Here is a 21,057-nt window from a genome sequence, read left to right as displayed (position 1 = left end):
GAGAAAAAAATTAATTAATTTTTGAGATATAAACTCACTTGCGAGAAAAATTTCTTGCAGTTGTGAGTTTTTAACTTGCAGTTCTTACTTGTGAGTTTATATCAAGCAATTCTGAGAAAAAAGTCAGAATTGTGAGGTAAAAAGTATCAATATATATTTTTTTTGTAATTTTGTGGTGTAAACAGGCTTTCATAATTTGTGACACGCATCTATATGTAAGCGAATATTTTTTTGTTTGTTTTATTTATTATAATTGTAATTTGTTTAAAAAAAATTCACTTAACTGAGAAATAAAATAAAAATTTCATTTTTTTTTTACATTTTAATTTATTGACATTCATTTCTATAATAAATATCAATGCATTTATTTAGAAATTAATTTATTAATATATTAATAAAAAACTTAAAGTACTGTTTTATTAATTGGATCTGTTCTTTTTCTTTTATTTTTTATTATTTAGTTTGATTTGATTATTATTTTGTAATTAATTTTTCTTTTATTATGAAATGGTGCATTTACTTGAATAACTACCTGACAAACCTATTTTAAGAAATACTTGCTAATATTAATTACTATAAATATGAAATATTTTTGTTAATTCATAATTTATGAAACAATGTTTTTGTTTTGTTATTATTTTAATTTTTATTATTTATTTTTTTTGCTTATAATTTTTTTATTTGTTCTTTATTTTTATTACTGTTTACTTGCCACAATTACTTGAAAAAGCATTTTTTAAAAACTAAGAAATACTTTAATTGATTTTATTACCATTTTACTTACATTTGTTTCTATTGTTATTATTATTTAATCTTAAAATTATAGTTTAATAAAAAAAAAAATACAATTATGTCATAATTTATTTATTCTCTTCTGAAGCTGTTCCAAAACTGTATGACCTCTATATATTTTGGCAACACTTTACAATAAGGTTCATTAGTTAACTACATTAGTAAACATGAACTAAGAATGAATAATACTTCTACAGCATTTATTCATTTTAATCTTAGTTAATGTTCATTTCAGCATTTACTAATGCATTATTAGATTCACAGATTGTGTTTGTTAATTAGTTAATGGACTTTGAACAAACATTTACACTGACATTAATTAAATTTATTATCAAAAATCAAGAATTTTACTGTAATTTTGGTACTGTAACTAGTGTAGAGTATATATTTGTGCTTACCTCTGCAGACGGTTCCGTTACCGACGTACCCCGGTTTACAGGAGCAGCTGTGTCCGCCAACCGTATTGAAGCAAAGAGCGTTTTCGTCACAGGTATTCAGTCCACGCACACACTCGTCGTGCTCTGAAAACACAAGAGGAGTGTGCGTCAGTGTGTGTTCGCACACTTCCCTCAAACTTTTTGCACGTTCGGCACTTTCCATCTTCACTGCTGCCGTTTCTCTCAGAAGGGAATGCCATTACATCTCAAAGATGAAAAACAGGCAGAAGGAAAGAGGAAGAGACAGAAAGAAAGGATAAAAACACGGAAAGGGGTAGGAGTCAGATGCGCATGAGTACGGTGCGTAGGGAATAACTGACACTACTGTACAAAAATAATCCGCCACAGTCTTTGTTGAAGGTTGCATGCACTTTTGAGATGCTGTCAAAGAGTGTTTTGCACTTAGACGTTCTCGATCTGGAAAGAAAAGTCTCAAAAAACTGTAAAAGGGCTAGAGATTATATATTTAAATATATAATTTCCTAATATATATATATATATATATATATATGTGTGTGTGTGTGTGTGTATATTCAGTTATATATATCAATTTAATACATCCTTGTTGAATAAAATATTCATTTAATTTAGTTATTTTAATTACTTTTTTTTCAACATTTTAATACGTACTGCATCAAGGTTTCAAAAAAATATTACTATGAACTGTTTTAACATTTATAATAATAAATAAATGTTTCTTGAACAGCAAATCAACATATTAGAATGATTTCTGAATGATCATGTGACACTTATGGCTGGAGTATTTATTTTTAAATTTAATTGAACATAATAAACTACGTATTTTTCTGTTTCTTTTTTTTTAGCCTTTGCCTTTTTATTTTTCCCTGACTTTCACTTAATTTTTTTTATTTTACGAACACTTAAAAAATATTTTTTAATAATCATTTTTCATTTTCTCATAATGAAATTACTAAATTATTGGATAGAAACATACACTACCAGTATATGTTTTTTAAAGAAGTACTGTCTCTTCTGCTCACCAAGCCTGCATTTATTTGATCCAAAGTACAGCAAAAACAGTAACATTTTGAAATACTTTTACTATTTAAAATAACTGTTTTCTATTTGAATATATTTTAAAATGTAATTTATTCCTGTGATTTCAAAGGTGAATTTTTAGCATCAATACTCCAGTCACTTGATCCTTCAGAAATCATTCTAATATTCTGATTTGCTGCTCAAAAATGATCATTATTATTATTATGTTCAAAACAGCTAAGTAGTTTTTTTTTCAGGTTTCTTTGATGAATAGAACATTCAGAACAGCATTAATCTGAAATAGAAATCTTTTGTAACATTATAAATGTCTTTATCATCACTTCTGATCAATTTAAAGCATCCTTGCTAAATAAAAGATGAATTTTACAAGCAAATTATATTTTAAAATATATTCAAATAGAAAGCAGTTATTTTAAATAGTAAAAATATTTCACAATTTTACTGTTTTTGCTGTATTTTGGAACAAATAAATCAGGCTTGGTGAGCAGAAGAGACTTCTTTAAAAACATTAAAAATCTTACTGTTCAAAAACTTTTGACTCATAGTGTATGATTTAAAAACCAGTCCAAATACGGTCTACAGTATAACAATAATAGTAATACTAATACTAATAAATTTACCACTGAAATTGATCATGAAACGTTCAGCAATCATCTCACAATGTTCCAGTCTTACAATGACTTCCAGATGACCCCATACTAAAAGCAAGGTTTCTCTCAAGTCTGCTTGAAATGCCAATGAAAGGTCCTCTGCTGCAGAGCTTCTGTCATTAATATTTCTCTTTGGGGGAAAATGTTCCCACAGCAGCCAGGAGTTAAGTAGAATCGGACAGACATTCACAGAGAATAGTAAAGTTACTGTGAAAATAGTGGTGAAACTTCAGTGAGCCTTATAAATAAAACATACTGACCAATCAAACGTAAGAGATGTGTCTAAAACGAAACCAAAAATCAAATCTTATGTTACGGATGCACAATATATGCCGATATCATATCGGTTATCAGCCGATATGAGAGATTTTTTTAATTGATCAGTATTGGCCAATGTATATGGCAGCCTAAATGAGATATTTAAAGGGACAGTTCATCCAAAAATGAAATTTCTGTCATTAATTACTCACCCTTATTTCGTTCCAAACCCGTAGGACCTTTATTCATCTTCGGAACACAAATTAAGATATTTTTTGATAAAATCCAAGAGCTTTCTGACCCTGCATAGACACTTGAATGTTGAATAAAGTCATTATTTTTGTTTTTTTTGCACACAATTTTAACAATGTCCTTACTACCTTTCCGGGCCTTGAATTTGTCAGTTGCGTTGCCGTTTACACAGAAAGCTCTCGAATGTCATCAAAAATATCTAAATTTATTTTCTGAAGATGAATGAAGGTCTTATAGGTTTGGAACGACATGAAGGTGAGTGATTAATAACAGAATTTTCATTTTTGGGTGAACTATCCCTTTAAATATCTAATTTAAGCCACCATTTACATTGATCAATACCGATAAATTAAAAAATCCCTAATATCGGCTGATATGGTATCAGCATATATGTGACCCTGGACCACAAAACCAGTCTTAAGTCACTGGGGTATATTTGTAGCAATAGCCAAAAATACATTGTATGGGTTACAGTTATTGATTTTTATTTTATGCCGAAAATCATTAGGAAATTAAGTAAAGATCATGTTCCATAAGATATTTTGTAAATTTCTTGCTGTACATATATAAAAATGTAATTTTTGATTAGCAATATGCATTAAGAACTTCATTTGGACAACTTTAAAGGTGATTTTCTCAATATTTTTTTTTTTTTTTTGCACCCTCAGATTCCAGATATTCAAATAGTTGTATCTCGGCCAAATATTGTCAATTTTGAAAAACTGACCCTTATAACTGGTTTTGTGGTCCAGGGTCACATATTGTCTTGCGTAACATAAGGTGTGATTTTTGGTTTTGTTTTAGACAGATCTCTCTCTTTTGATAGTAATTTGTTTTAGAGTAATTAATGACAGAATTTATATTTTTGGGTGAAGTATCACTGTGCAAAAATGTTAGATTTTTACATTTAGATTTTTAGATCTATCCCTCATGTGAAGATCCGAAAGAAAAAAGGATGAAATTAAAGTCAATAAACAATTTGGTCCAATATCAGCTCAATTGGCTCCCTTGACGCAAGCTCTGTTTACCTCAATCAGCGATATTACAGTCATGCCAAGCAGCGTTTGACTGAGATGAATCCCTCACTGGACGTGTTTGTGTGGTCTGATTTCTCATCTGCGTTGACTCATCTGCCCATGACAGCTAAAGCGACACCAATTATCCTGCTAATTACTCACATTAACAAAGCTTTTCTCTCCTTGCCTCACACATATTCATTTGCCTTCTATCTTCCAGATGGGCAGATCTGTCAGCTACAACCAGGTGAAAAATGTTCCCTCTGCATCTCAGTCATACACTCACCTAAGCAATGCAAACAACAGCAGTCTCACGTTGTGCTTAGAAATATATATACACCATCAGCGATTCCTTCTCTTCTGTTTTATCTCTTCAAATCCCAGTGTTTGCACCTGGCTTGTGTCTTTTTTCTTCAACGTGCGTCACTTTCCATCTCCTCAAACGCATCCTCCAGCGAAGCGAAACTGCCTAATCAACTTTAGTCATAAATCTTACAACACAGATCTTTAAATCACTCTCATTAAAATGTCATTAAATCATCTCATTAAAACGCACTTTAACTGATGAATGATACTGATTGGCTGTGTGTTTTTATGCTGCGGTTTCTCATCTATGAACACCTCAGGATGCATTTGCAGCTGAATTAAGGAACTTTCACCAGCGCGATGCCGATCACATATTCAGTCTGAATGCTTGAACAGTGTCCCAAAAACCATATTCGCTCTTACAGACAGAATGCTAAAGCGTACTTCTCAAGCATGCAAAATCAAAATCTCATTTAAAATAGAGGATTCTTTGTGTGTGTGCGTGAAAGGGATAGTTCTTTCAAAAATTTAAATCATTTACTCATCTTTATGCCTTCATGACCTTAAAGCTGCTCTTTAAGGATTTAAGATCTAAATTTCAGTTTGAATTTTAGTCCGTTTCTTAAACATATCATACATTTTTAGAAGACTTTGAATTAGGGCTGTCACTAATGATTGTTCTGGTAATCAAGTAATCGGTTGATTATTCTGATGAGTATCTGATCATTTTTTGTGATAATAAAAAAAGACATATAAACAACGTATAAAAAGTCTATTTAACTGAATTGCAGCCTTTGTGAATTTACAAGATCACTATGTTTTATTATCATTTTAAATGGTTTTAATATTTTTTTGGCTATGTTTATAGTAGTGAGTTTTCGAACTTTCGCTATGGTTATGCATGTTGTTTACAGTACTACAGCATATTCAAAAACAGTTTTCAAACTAAAAAGTTTGCACGTTTTTGAAAGTCTCCATTTTTGAGGGTCGAAAACGTTGGAGTAGTATAAATGACATGCGTAACCGCAGCAAAAGTTTTGCATTTTAAAAAGAAAACGCACTAGTGTAAACGTAGCCTGAAACGCAACCCCAGAGTTTTTCAACTAAAACGGAGTCTGCAGTGTTTAAGAAAGTCTTAGTTTTCGAGGGTTGAAAACGCTGGAGTAGTGTAAACGACATGTGTAACCAAGCAAAAGTTACGCGATTTAAAACAATAAAACGCACTAGTGTAAACACAGCCTGAAATGCAACCCCAGTTTCCAAACTAAAACGGGTTCTGCAGTGTTTTCGAAAGTCACCAGTGTAAACAACAGGCGTAACCATAGCAAAAGTTATGCATTTTCAAAAGGAAAACACACTAGTGTAAACGTATTATAGCCTGAAATGTAACCCCAGAGGTTTTAAACTAAAACAGGATCTGCGGTGTTTTCGAAAGCCTTTATATTTGAGGGTCGTAAAAACACCAGAGTATTGAAAATGACAGGTGTAACCATAGCAAAAGTCATGCATTTTAAAAATGTACTAGTGTAAAAGTAGCCTGAAACACAACCCCAGAGTTTTCAAACAAAAGTGAGGTCTGCAGCATTGCCGAAAGTCTCCGTTTTCAATGATCGAAAATGCTAGAGTAGTGTAAACAACAGGCATAACCATAGCAAAAGTTAAGCGTTTTAAAACAAAAAGGCACTAGTGTAAACGCAGCCTGAAACGCAACCCCAGTTTCCAAACTAAAACGGGTTCTTGCAGTGTTTTCCAAAGTCTCAGTTTCGAGGGTTGAAAACGTCAGTGTAAACAACATGCAGAACTGTAGCAAAGTTATGCATTTTAAAAAGGAAAACACACTAGTGTAAATGTATTGTAGCCTGAAATTTCAACCCCAGAGTTTTTAAACTAAAACGGGGTCTGCAGCATTTCTGAAAGCCTCTATATTCGAGGGTCGAAAACACCGGAGGATTGTAAACGACGGGCGTAACCATAGAAAAAGTTATACATTTTAAAACAAAAATGCAGTAATATAAACATATCCTAAAACACAATCCCAGAGTTTTCAAACCAAAACGGGGTCTGCAGTGTTTTCAAAAGTCTCCATTTTCGAAGGGTTGAAAACGCCAGAGTAGTGTAAACGACAGGCGTAATCATAGCAAAAGTTATGCAAATGTAAAAAAACTAAAACACACTAATGTAAACGTTGCCTGAAACGCAGCCCAAGAGTTTTCAAACTAAAATGGGGTCTGCAGTGTTTTCGAAGGGTTGAAAACGCCAGAGTAGTGTAAACGACAGGCGCAACCATAGCAAAAGTGATGCATTTTAAAAAGGAAAACACACTAGTGTAAACGTACTGTAGCCTAAAATTCAACCCCAGAGTTTTTAAACTAAAACGGGATCTATATTCGAGGGTCGAAAACACCAGAGAATTGTAAACGACGGGCATAACCACAGCAAAAGTTATACATTTTAAAATAAAAATACCGTATTGTAAACATATCATAAAACACAACCCCAGAGTTTTCAAACCAAGCAGTGTTTTCAAAAGTCTCAGTTTTCAAGGGTTGAAAATGTCGGAGTAGTGTAAACGACAGCTTAAACATAGCAAAAGTTATGCATTTTAAAACTAAAACGCACTAGTGTAAACGTTGCCTGAAACGCAGCCCAAGAGTTTTCAAACTAAAACGGGGTCTGCAGTGTTTTCGAAAGTCTCAGTTTTCGAGGGTTAAAAACGCCAGAGTAATGTAAACGACAGGCGCAACCATAGCAAAAGTGATGCATTTTAAAAAGAAAAACACACTAGTGTAAACATATTGCAGCCTAAAATTCAACCCCAGAGTTTTTAAACTAAAACCGGGTCTGCAGTGTTTTTGAAAGCCTCTATATTCGAGGGTCAAAAACACCGGAGTATTGTAAACGACAGGTGTAACCATAGCAAAAGTTATGCATTTTAAAAACATACTAGTGTAAATGTAGCCTGAAACGCAACCCCAGAGTTTTCAAACTAAAGTGGGGTCTGCAACGTTTTCAAAAGTCTCAGTTTTCGAGGGTCGAAAATGTCGGAGTAGTGTAAACGACAGGCGTAATCATAGCAAAAGTGATGCGTTTTAAAACTAAAACGCACTAGTGTAAACGTTTCCTGAAATGCAACTCCGCGCCACTTCTGGTATTTTGCCGGTTAATCGACAGAGCCAAAATGCAATCGAGAATTTAGGAATTGTGACAGCCTTTCTTTGAAGTGAATGAAGAATCACTTGTATGTAACAGAACAGCATGAACATCATCTCCTTCGGAGCAAAAAAAAAAATATCACAGAATTGAAACGACATGAGTAAACACTGACTATTTTAATTTCGAAGTGAACTATTCCTTGAAAAACAGAAACTAAATGGAGGTGAAATCTCTCTAATCTTCAAAGGAACATTTCCATGGACAGCTCTGTCCAGAATAGCACATAAATGAACTGATTGGAGACCAACGTCATTTTAGGTTTAACATCTGCTGACTGCTCAAGGGGAACTAATGAAGTATTCTGTGAGAAAAACAGAAAGCTAGGAGAAACAGAAAGCCCATAATGTCCATTATTAGCAACATATTCTTTTCTTCATTTGAACAAATACGCCTACTAATGACTGTTCATGTAACTGACAAAATCTCTTATGCCTACAAGTTTGTTCATCGCAGAGTAAAGGATGTAATTAGTAAATATCAGTGAGCCGATCATGAAGGCAAGACAGAGCTGTAATGAACAGATATGGAAACGGCGGAGCGCAATTAAAATAATTACAGTAATTCCAAGAACTTCTGATGTTTTAAATTAAAATAAGATCGGCTGATTAAAAGTGCACTCGTTTTGAATCAGGTAACGTCTATTGCAACTTCACATTAAATGAATTCCAGTTTCGACTGAAGTGACTGCAGCCTGCAGATTATCTCATAATAATCCCACGGGCGAAATACGCAATATTTTTTCTCTGTGTGACTGCACACATGAATAATTGAAAATAATAATGTTTTGCCATCAGAAAGCCAGCCTCACTGAGACGCTGAGTAATTACAGAAGCACAGCTTTGAGCCAATCAACAACAGACGCGAGGCTTTCAACCAATCATCAATGGGGAACAAATCCAGAGGGAAGAACTAGAGATTAAACACATAGAGTTAAACTGCTGCAAGTAATAGTTTGATTAAATTCAAATGAAATGACATCTCTCACCTGTACAGTTCATAATAAAAAAGACAGGATCAATTTAAGAAAAAAAAAAAAAAAGTAAGTATAATGGAGACTACTTGATGACAAATGATAACAATAAATAATAGCAATGCAGCTGGCCTTGAACACATGTGGCTTTCTGAGATAATCAGCAATGAAAAACCTTGAAAAGTTTCCAAAATAAAAGCTGAATTGTTGTTGTCCATGATTGCACCTTGCAGCCCAGGTGCAGTTTTCTGTGCTCTCGCGTATTTATTGAGACAGAAACCTTCCTGGCCTTTTGGTTGTAATTAATTCAGTTTTAAAGTAGGTCACAGAAGGACTAAGGCTCATTTATCGCGTAGCTGTTCCCTCGCGTCGTGTTTTGCTTCCTTATCCTGCACTCCTGAAAAGATTTAATTGCTTTTTAAGTTAAAGATCAGGAGCATGTACCATCTGTACTTTCCATCAGTGAAAACTTTCGCATATGCTGTGTTTTTTTTCCCTAATTCACTTTCTCAAACTTTTTTTTTGGCTCTTGTTATTCTACTAATGCATGCACTGTTGAAGCAATGTTCAACAATGCTTGGGAAGTTGCACTGAACAAACCTCATTAGTACAAACAAAATCATAAAATAAAACAATATTTTACAATATTTTATTCAGCTTCCTCATGCATGTTATGTGCATTACAGAGATATGAAAAGACACAAAAAAAAGTTTTCATCCTGAAAATAGGTTTTAGTTGACAATGGGAGCCTAAATCTTAAATTTTATTTATATCCTTATAGATATTTCCTATGCTGCAATATATTTATATATCACAGTTCAACATAAAATATTGCAAACATTTTATTTCTTTAAATATTAATATTTAAATTAAATTAATTTCCATTTTTACTCATATTAAATTAATAAAGCAAATGACAAATATGGCAAAAATTACACTAAACACTACATTGAAACTAAAGAAATGGTTAATGTTAAATAAACATTAAAAAAGTATTTTACATAATAAATGTAATAATATTTTATAATATTACTGTTTTGACATCAAATAAATACAGCCTTGATGTGCTTAAGAGACTTTTAAAAACAGTAAAAAATCATAATTATTCTATAATTTTGAAATGTTGAATATTATAATATGAAAATAATTTTTGCTGTATCAATATAATAAAATATTAATGAATCATTATTATAATAATTTATTTATATGATTCTTCAATGATTTATAATAGCTGCATCCATGCGATAAAATATTAATTAACATAACATTATTTAAAAAAATTATGATTCTCCTATGATTTTACTTCAATTCTATTTACTCATTAACAAATGTCAATCATATTTTGGAATATTTAATATTAAAATATTTTGGAATATGAAATATTTAAATAATATTCAATTTAATAAAATTTTAAATATAGGGGCTGCTTTTACTTATATTTAAGATTACAATATTTTGGAATATTAAATATTAAATAATATTTATTTTAGTAAAAATAGTGGCTGTATCCATATAATAAAATTTCATTTATTTGCATAATTCTTCTATGATTTTAGTTTTATAATTTTTTAATTATATCTACTCATTAGCAAATGTGACTCATATTTTGGAATATTTAATATTAAAATATTTTTGAATACTAAATATTAAAATAATATTTTATTTATTAAAATATGAAATATACTAGCTGCATCTATATAATAAAATTTAATTTAATTTATATTATTCTTCTGTGGTCTTCGTTTTATAATTTTTTAATTATATCTACTCATTAACAAATGTGAATCATATTTTGGAATATTTTATATTAAAATATTTTGGAATACTAAATATTAAAATAATATTTAATTTATTAAAATATTAAATATAGTAGCCGCATCCATATAATAAAATCTTAATTAACATATAACATTATTAAAATAATTTAATTTATTTATATGATTCTTCTGTGATTTTAGATATATGATTTTAAATTATATCTACTCATTAACAAATGTTAATCATATTGTGGAATATTTAATAATAAAATACTTTGGAATATTACATACTAAAATAAAATTTATTTTATTAAATTAATAAATATAGTAGCTGCATCCACATAATAAATAATATTATTAAAATATATTTTAATTTATTTATATAATTTTTCTACTATTTTACTCATGTACTCACTAACAAATCTGAATCATATTTTGGAGTATTTAATAATAAAATAATATTTATTTTATTTAAATATTAACTATAGTAGCTGCATCCACATAATAAAATATTAAAATAATAATTTATTTATATGATTCTTCTATGCTTTTACTTAACCTATATGATTTTTAAATTCTATCTAACAAATTATATTTTTAATGAATGAATGAAAAAAAAAGTCAATAAAATTACCTTTTTTAAAGAAGAAAATCTGATAATAGAAAAGATGCCAAATGTAGCATATTAGATGAATTTATGGGGTCTTTAAACATATTTTAAGGAGCCTGTAGCCATGACCTAATTATTTAGACACAATTGATGCTCATCTGAGTGATTTAATTTGAATCAATTGCTTGCACAATCCATTTTGCATTATGTCCCATTCCCTTTCTCCCCACCCTAATAATGCCCCCAAAACACATTTGAATGATTTCTGTGCTCACCTGTGCAGGAGTAATCATCAATCCGGACGTAGCCGGTGTTGCAGACACACATAAAGGAGCCGGGTGTGTTCATACACATGGTGTTCTCCCTGCAGTAGTGTTTCCCCTCCGCACACTCATCGATATCTGCAAGCACAGCAGAACACAAGACACACTCTGTACTATGGCCTGAACACAACACGGTTTTCAAAACATTTGGGAAGACGCAGTGCCAAAAAGCACCATTCACACTGCAGCTGTGATCAATTAGCAGCATTTGTCAAGGGTGCTGGAAGATCCAGTCATTACATCACACGCGTTCTGTCGTACGAGGAACATTACTGTTCACACTGCCGCAGGAAACTGCTAAGGCTGTAAAATAGCAGGAACACCACGTTTGAACGTTTCGATGAATATTTAAAGGGAAGCACAAAAAAAAAAAAGAATTCTGACATTATTTAATCATGTTTGTCACCTCAAATCTCATATGACTCACTTCCAAAGAAAAGAAAACTTTAGCAGCCTTGATGATAGAAAGAAGACAAATACATTAAAGTGAAGGAGGTTTGAATATCTTTTAAAAATAATGTACAGTACCCCATGTGTGACTCAATTCAGTCCTTAAACTGCGTTAACAAAACACGGAGCACTTCTAGACCTTTCGCTTTCTGTCCCTTTCCTCCACCCCCTTTACTTTCTCAGCCTCCAGCTTTTTCTCTTACACTTTTCATAGATACACACTTGTCCTTCGGTCCACCCACTCTCTCCTTCTCAAGAACACTTTATATAATCTTTTTCACATCTTTTCTCTGTTTAAGTCTACACAGCACAAACTCATGCTATTAATCAGCATTTTGTCTCTTTTCCAATAGGAAATGTCCTTTTAATACCCATAAAACATAAAGAAACAAAAGCTGATGGAAATATTATAAATTTGTTTTCAGAATATCTTTCTTACCCCATAGCAAATGCTAGCATAAAACTGAGGAGATTTTTGGGCTTGATTTTTTTATGCTAAAGTTAAAAAAACACCCATCCAACAACTAACCAAGTCCTATCTGCTGGAGCTATCCCAGTATTTTGGGCCTTAGGTAAAATAAATAAATAAATAAATAAAAATAAAGCAAAATAAATAAAAATAAATAATAATAATAAGAAAAAATAAAATGATAAAATAAAATAAAACAAAATAAAATAATACTATAAAATAAAGTTAAATAAAACAAAATAAAGCAAAACAAAATATAAAATAAAATAAAGCATGATAAAATAAATAAATAAATAAATAAATCTAAATAAAACAAAGCAAAATAAAATAGCATAATAACATAAAATAAAGCAAAATGAAACAAAAATATAATAAAGCATGATAAAATAAAATAACAAAAACAATAAGGCAAAATAAAATAAAACAAAATAAAGCATGATAAAATAAAATAACAAAAACAATAAGGCAAAATAAAATAAAACAAAAAAAAGCATGATAAAATAATAAAATAAAATAAAATAATACAAAACAAAATAATAAAACAAAACAAAGCAAAGCAAACAAAACAAAACAAAATAAAGTAAAATAAAATAAAGCTAAATAAAATATTAAAATAAGACAAATCAAAATAGTAAAATAAAATAAATTACAATAAAGCATAATAACGAAATAAAATAAAGCAAAATAAAATAAAACAAAATACAAAGAAAATGAAACGATTCACGATATATTCTCTGTAGTCTTTTTAACTTGTGCAGAGCAAAATAAAACAAAATAAGGCAAAATAAAATAAAACAATAAAATAAAAATAAATCCATCAGAGCCGTGTGTTTGGTTTAAAAGTAAATAGTAGAGAGAATGTCTCTAAAGTCTTATCTGTCCCAATGTGTCTTCTGTAGAGGATTCAGTGCTTAAAATGAGGAGAATAAACTCACTCATCACTTCTGTAATTGGAAATATAATGCCTTTTTCAGACGCTTTTGTTCTAGAAGATATGAATTCCAAATTAATAATTTAAAGTTTATTTCAGAGCCGAATCGGCACTGGTATTATTCATAACCCTGAGGCTGCTACAAACTAACAACTGCAACAGTCTATGCAAACATACAGAATTTTCACAAACGAACATAGCAAAGTCTTTTATATAAAGGCCATTGTTTTTTAAAGCTGATGCATGTATTTTTATCCCAACTTAATGTTTAAGACAAATATAGAACTCACTGGTTAATTGTAGTAACAAGCAGAGATTTTTTGTTTCTGTGTCTCTTTCTTGACCTGGTATCAAAACAGGGAAAATCACCATATTTCCAAATGCTAAAAGAGTCCAACAGCGCTTGATAAAGAGCGCTATTATGACCCAGCAGGTCCTCTCAGATGTGTCTCAGATTTTATCAAGTCATACTGAGGCTTGGAGTCACGGTACTGTAACAACTGTTGCGGAAAATTTGTCCAGACACTCACAGAAGCTTTCAGAGCATTTCTGGTGACCAAAAGTGTTTCTAATGTCACTTCCCCCAAAACCGTCTATTGATTGTCTATGCCAGAGGCATCCTACTGTGACTCACAGTGATAAAGGTGAGAGTCACATTAAGACAAAGCAAGTTGTTCGCCTCCACATCACTTCAAAGCGCAGTCATCGCAATTGATTGCTCACAGTTTAAGGTTTCGATTAAGATGCTTTCAGATAACTGCCTTGAAATCTTAGAGGGGGTCAAAAGTGTTAATAAATTTGACTTCAGGGCAAATTATGTTTTTGACCCTCACTGTATGAGCTGCAAAAGAGCTGAAACTACTTTTAAAATATCTTCTTGTCCATTCCGCAGAAGGAGGAAGGTTTGGAACGACATGAGGGTGAGTAAATGACAACAAAATGTTCATTTTTGGGGGTATGTAAACAAATAGTTGACCCAAAGATAAAAATGTGCTGAAAATTTACCAAGATGTAAGTGAGTTTTGTTTGTTCGTCTAAGCCAAACCAAACAAAACCAAGCAAAACAAAACAAAACAAGCCGAGCCAAACAAAACAAAACAAGCTAAAGATTTAATTTTTGGGGGTATTTAAACAAATAGTTGACCCAAAAATGAAAATTTACAGAAAATTTACAAAGATGTAAATGAGTTTGTTTGTTCGTCAGAACAGATTTTGAGAAATTTAGCATTACATCACTTGTTCCGTAATGGATCCTCTGCAGTGAATGGGTGCCGTCAGAATGAGAGTCCAAACAGCTGATAAAAACATCATAATAATCCACAAATAATCCAAACAAATCTAAAGTTAAAATCTGCTTGCTGTAAGAAACAAATCCATCATTTATCGGTGCAAATATTAAGCATTTTTATGGTTATCGGTAATGGTCACCAAACAAAACCAAGCAAAACAAAACAAGCCAAACCAAACCAAACTAACCAAGTCAAACCAAACCAAACAAGCTAAACCAAACAAATCCAAGCAAAACAAGCTAAACCAAACAAAACTAAACAAAAATCAAAACAAGCTAAACAATAAAAAAATACAAAAAGCAAAAAAAAAACAAGCCAAACAAAACAAAACCAAGCAAAACAAAACAAACTAAAGCAAACCAATGCAAAACAAAACAAGCCAAACAAAACAAAACAAAAAGCAAAACAAACTAAACAATACAAAACAATAAAAAGCAAAATAAAACAAGCCAAAACAAACAAAACAAGCCAAACAAAACAAAAAGCAAAACAAGTCAAACCAAGCTAAAGAAACCAATCAACAAAGTAAAGCCAAACCAAAAAAAAAAACAAAAAAAACAACAACCTAAACAAATCAAAACAATACAAGCTAAGCCAAACAAGCCAAACCAAGCCAAACCAAACAAAACCAAGCAAAACAAAACAAAACAAGCCGAGCCAAACAAAACAAAACAAGCTAAAGATTTAATTTTTGGGGGTATTTAAACAAATAGTTGACCCAAAAATGAAAATTTACAGAAAATTTACAAAGATGTAAATGAGTTTGTTTGTTCGTCAGAACAGATTTTGAGAAATTTAGCATTACATCACTTGTTCAGCAACAGATCCTCTGCAGTGAATGGGTGCCGTCAGAATGAGAGTCCAAACAGCTGATAAAAACATCACAATAATCCACAAGTAATCCAAACAACTCCAGGCCATCAAGTAACATCTTGTAAAATTAAAATCTGCTTGTTATAAGAAACAAATCCATCATTTATCTGCGCCGATATTATCGGTATCTGTCATTTTCAAAATCAATTTGCTGATAAAATATTTTAAAATCATTTAAAGAAAGTTTTTGTCAGAGCCCTTGTTATTCTTAATTTTTACATTAATTTTCATTTTTACATCAGACTTATGTATTAGTTTAAAATATCGGTTTTGGGTCTACTTAATCTGTAATAATCGGTATCGTCATCGGCCATAAAAAACACATATCGGTCAACCCCTTCTTCCTCCAGTCAAAATGTCCATCCCCTGTTGTCCTCTCACATCAAAATCTACCGACATGTTTGTTTAGAACTGTTTTGGACTGTTTTTGCTTGTAAACAGTGTTTGACTTGCATATTTCTCTCTTTTTGCTTCACAAGACATCAACTGATTGTGTGGATTTCTTGTGCAATATTGTGATGTTTTTATCAGCTGTTGGACTCTCATTCTGATGGCACCCATTCACTGCAGAGCATCCATCAGTGAGCAAGTGCTATGGCTAAATTGCTTAAAATCTGTTTAGATGAAAAAACAAGCTGATCTACATCTTGGATGGTCTAAATGTGAGTACATTTCCAGCACATTTTCATTTTTGGGTGAACTATTTCTCTAAAACCTTCTAACCAAAAGAAAATGCCTTGTTGTGCAGAAGCAGAAGGAAACACTAAGGTAAAACTATAAATAGTAATTTGACTTATATGTGAAAAGAGATATCCATTACATTCTCGCTGGGCTGCCGTGTATGTTTATATAAGGGTGCAGCCTATTAAAAGCCAGCGAGCCACAGGAAGCCTCCTTCACATCTGTACACACACTCGCACAGCATGAACTCTAGGGTTTACAATGCATTAATTACAGCTGTAAGGATAATAGCGGTGCTGAAATATTCATTCAGCGAGACACTAAGTAATCACCCGTCAACAGCTTTCGTTGGCAACTCCTCCATCTGTGATTGCAGGCAATTTAGTGATTTGTGAAAGCCCTGTTATTTGCTTATACAAAACAGAAATTTCTAACGAGCAAATCTGTGGGGGGTCAAATAACAGGTGCTATGGATGGATTTAGAGTTTCATTTGTTTGTATAGTGTTTAGAGACATACATACATCAACGATTGGCATGTTTGTCTGTTGGATATTTAATACCTTGGCAGTAGGCACTGTCGTCCCTGAGCGCATGGTATCCTTCTTTACAGCTGCAGAAAGCTCCTGCTTCTAGATTAATGCAGTCCGAATTCTCCACGCAATTGCGGCTGTGACCCTCAGCACAGAAATCATGCCCTGGAAGTGAGACAGATAGAGTAGAAGTGCTATGAAATGTATAAATCTGACATTTATAATTTATGCATTATTTTTACGCAATTTCCAGCCTGTACTAATAATCAAAAAACACTTAATATTGAATTGGAAGGATTTCTTGTTCACTTACGCCCGATGTGAAATACTTTTGGGACATTGCATATCCTGTGGTGTGACAGGCTATATACCATCTAAAATCATTTTAAATAGCATTTTACTAATTATTTTATAATTGTTAATAAATGACTTCCTGATGAGCTTTTAATTAGTCTTTCTTGACTTGCTTTCCAACAAACCTCCCTTGAGAAGCAACTTTGCATGAGATATTAAAGTTTGTTTTTATAGATTATATCTTGATTTATAAGTACATTTTGTCCTACTGGATTTTTTTTTCTTTTTTAACTTATTAATTATTAAGACAAGTGAAAATAATTAATTATGCAGTGTTGTTTGTCCAAATGCACTGATCCTGTTTCAGTGATTTAGATTTTAACTTGAAAATAAGACAAAAATCCTTGTTAGGAGTAAAATTTTTTTTGCTTATATGATCTCATATTATTGAAGTATAGTATAAATAGAGTATAAAAGGGATTATAGATGAGAGTATAAAACTGTCTCACAACGCAGGACCCTTAAATAGTGATGGCAAAAAAAAAAATCATAAATGTTGCCAAGCAAAAGAAAACAAGTCAAACCAAACTAAACCAAACCAAACCCCCCAACAAAATCCAGCAAAACAAAACAAAACAAAACAAAACAAAACAAAACAAAGAAGCCAAACCAAACAATACAAGCTAAACCAAACAAAACCAAGCAAAACCGAGCACAACTAAACAAAACCAAGCAAAACAAAGAAAAACAAGCTAAACAATCCAAAAACAAAACAAAAAGCAAAACAAAACAAGCCAAACAAAATAAAAAGCAAAACAAGTCAAACCAAACAAAACAAAACCTAGCAAAACTAAACAAAACAAAACAAAAAAATCAAAACCAAACAAAGCCAAGCAAAACAAGTCAAACAAAGCAAAACAAAACAACAGAGCAAAACAAAACAAGACAAACAAAACCAAACAATCTAAACAAAACAAAACAAGCTAAGCCAAACAAACCAAACCAAGCCAAAACCAAGCAAAACAAAACAAGCTAAACAATCCTAACCAAAACAAAAAGCAAAACAAAACAAGCCAAACAAAATAAAAAGCAAAACAAAACAAGCTAAGCCAACCAAACCAAACCAAGCAAAACAAAACAAGCCAAACTAATCAAAACAAGCTAAAATAAAAACAAAAAGCAAAACAAGAAGTAAAACCAAGCAAATCAAGCAAAACAAAACAAGCCAAACAAAACAAAAAAGCAAAACAAGCAAAACAAAACAATTAAAAAACATTCAAGTGTTAGTACACAGTTAGTGCACATTGTGGCTCAATATGTGAACTATTAGAGGTGTGGAAAAGTTGAGCATATGCTGCCCTTTAAAGTATCACTGTTAAACTGGGTGTTATGTGTGTGCAGTTATATGTGTGAAGGCTGCAAAAATAGATGAGTGCTGTCATGCACAGTCATGGCTTGGTGTTGAGCACAAATCTAGTTTGTGTGCACAGTGGTCAGAGGTGGCTGCCCTTAATATGACTTCAATCAGTGGTTGTGTGTTGTTTCTGTGTGTGTGAGTGTGTCACACCTCTGCACACTTTGCAGCAGCGGTCTGTGAGCGTGATCTGCTCTGACTCCGGGCAGTTTAGCTCTGGACAAGTTGTGATCTCAACCCTGCGCATACTTCGATCCTGCAAACACACAAACAACTGTTTATTCAATTTATCCTGCTAGTAAAACACCAAGTCTGCTGGGAAAATCCAACTTAAGATGGTAGATTCTAGATTTGAAACACAGTAGCTGTTTGTAAGATGGCTAAGCTGATTCAAGCAACAAACCATTCTGCCTGAATTCATAACCAGGCTGAGACAGAATTAAAATTCTGCCTAAAATTCAAACTCGTAACCAGGCTCAGGCAGAATTCTAATTCTGCCTGGAATTCAAATTCATTATCAGGTCCCAGACAGAATTCAAATTGAAATGCTGCTTGAGAACTGAATTCATAAAAAGGCTCAGACACAATTCAAATTCTGCCAGGAAACATTTATAAGTAAGCACTGAATTTAAATTCAAAATGTTAATAAAATTCGGAATTTAAGGAAGAGTTTAAATTTAAAATTAGCTTGGAATTCAGCCGCTGGTTGGAATTCATATTCATAACCAGGTCCAAACATTTCAAATTCAAACACTGCTTGAAATTCTAATTCATAACCAGGCCAGACAGAATTGAAATTCTGGAATCAAATTCATAAGTAGACATAAATTTAAATTCAAAATTTTAATTATATAAATTATTCAAAATTTAAATAAAAAATTAGCTTGAAATTCAACCACTTGGAATTCAACTTCACAATTAGGCTGAGTGAGAATTCATATTATGTCTGAAATTCAAATTATAACCAGGTACAGACATAATTCAGATTCATAACCAGACTGAAATAGAATTCAAATTCTGCCTAGAAAATAAATTCAAATCCAGGCCCAGACAGGATTCAAATTCCAAATTTGCTTGGAATTTAATTGCTGTTTGGAATTCCAATTCAAAACCAGGTCGAGTGGGAATTCATATTCTGCTTGGAAATTAAATTCATAACCAGGCCAAGACAGAATTTTAATTCAAAAAAGGCTGAGAGAGAATTCAAATTCTGCCTGTAAAATAAATTCATAACCAGGACCAGAAAGAATTTAAATTCAAAATTTTCTTGGAATTCAACCACTGTTTGGAATTCAAATTCATAACCAGGCTCGAGAGAGAATTTATATTCTGCCTGAAATTTAAATTCATACAGAAATTCAATTCAAATGCTTATAATTCAGATGCATAACCAGGCTGAGTGAGAATTCAAATTCTGCCTGGAAATTCAATTCATAACTAGGCCCAGACAGAATTTAAATTCAAAATTTTCTTGGAATTCAAATTCATAATCAGGCCCAAGAAAGAATTCATATTCTGCCTGAAATTCACATTCATAACCAGGCCCAGACAGAATTTCAAGTTAAATTCTGCTTGTAATTCAGATTCATAACCAAGCTGAGAGAGAATTCAAATTCTGCCTGGAAATTAAATTCATAACTAGGCCCAGACAGAATTTAAATTGAAAATTTTCTTGAAATTCAACCACTGTTTGGAATTCAAATTAACAACCAGGCCAGAGAAAGAATTCATATTCTGCCTGAAATTCAAATTCATACAGAATTTCAATTCAAATTCTGCCTGTAATTCAGATTCATAACCAGGTAGAGAGAGAATTCATATTCTGCTTGAAATTCAAAGTCATAAATAGGCCTAGGCACAATCTTTGCCATCAGAATTCAACTTTCTGCAGCTTTCCATCATACATCATTCATATTTTCATCACTCATGGGAATCCAATTAACATCCACCCAACAGACTTCAGAAGATTTTTTCCCCCCAAAAAATGTAGACAAACTCAGATTCTGTCCAGGTCTGTTGAAAATCTTCAGACCACTGGCCTGCAGTTACACTGGCTTACCCTGCATTCAAACAGCAGACAGTTTCCTTCAGAGTCATGTACGCTTTTACGATCACCTTCCACGTACACTCTTCCTCTGAACAGACACACGGCTAAAGCCGAAAAGATATAAAGAGAAAGAGAAAAAAGCAAAAATGAGATCCAGACAAGAAATTAAGAAGACAGAGCCAAAATAAAGCACTTTAGAATGTGAACCAGTAAAGCATCGATCGGACAAGCATGTTAGATTAAGCCTACCAGAGCGCAGTGTTAAATAAAGCCCTGGTCATCAGTCAAACTGCTATTAGCTTCTGCACATTAGCTCTGCTCACTCAAACACAACACACTGCACACTGGCCTTGAATTATTAATGATACCAGAGAAAGCGTGTGACTGCGTTGTGTGTGTGTTGACATTCGCATTTGTGGCAGTGGTAACCTAGCAACACTGGGATGTGGTCAGTTTGTCATCAAGACCGCGGC

The 21,057-nt window shown here is 32.2% G+C and overlaps 1 protein-coding gene across 2 annotated transcripts in view; it reads right to left on the bottom strand.

The window, feature by feature from the left end:
- Positions 1–21,057, bottom strand: part of nell2b (neural EGFL like 2b) — a 61,025-nt gene that overhangs the window by 25,004 nt on the left and 14,964 nt on the right. For both annotated transcript variants that reach the window (XM_051107800.1, XM_051107801.1), the window contains exons 10-14: positions 20,597–20,688; positions 18,691–18,793; positions 16,860–16,994; positions 11,558–11,683; positions 1,191–1,313 (exon numbers count right to left, since the gene is read on the bottom strand). In XM_051107800.1, the coding sequence (XP_050963757.1) occupies positions 1,191–1,313; positions 11,558–11,683; positions 16,860–16,994; positions 18,691–18,793; positions 20,597–20,688 (579 nt within the window). The remainder of the gene's footprint in view (positions 1–1,190; positions 1,314–11,557; positions 11,684–16,859; positions 16,995–18,690; positions 18,794–20,596; positions 20,689–21,057) is intronic.

The sequence above is a fragment of the Labeo rohita genome, chromosome 4 (genome assembly GCF_022985175.1).
Source record: "Labeo rohita strain BAU-BD-2019 chromosome 4, IGBB_LRoh.1.0, whole genome shotgun sequence".
NCBI lineage: Eukaryota > Metazoa > Chordata > Actinopteri > Cypriniformes > Cyprinidae > Labeo > Labeo rohita.
Note: the sequence above shows the minus strand (reverse complement) of the source record. Positions and strands in the feature narration are given on the sequence as shown.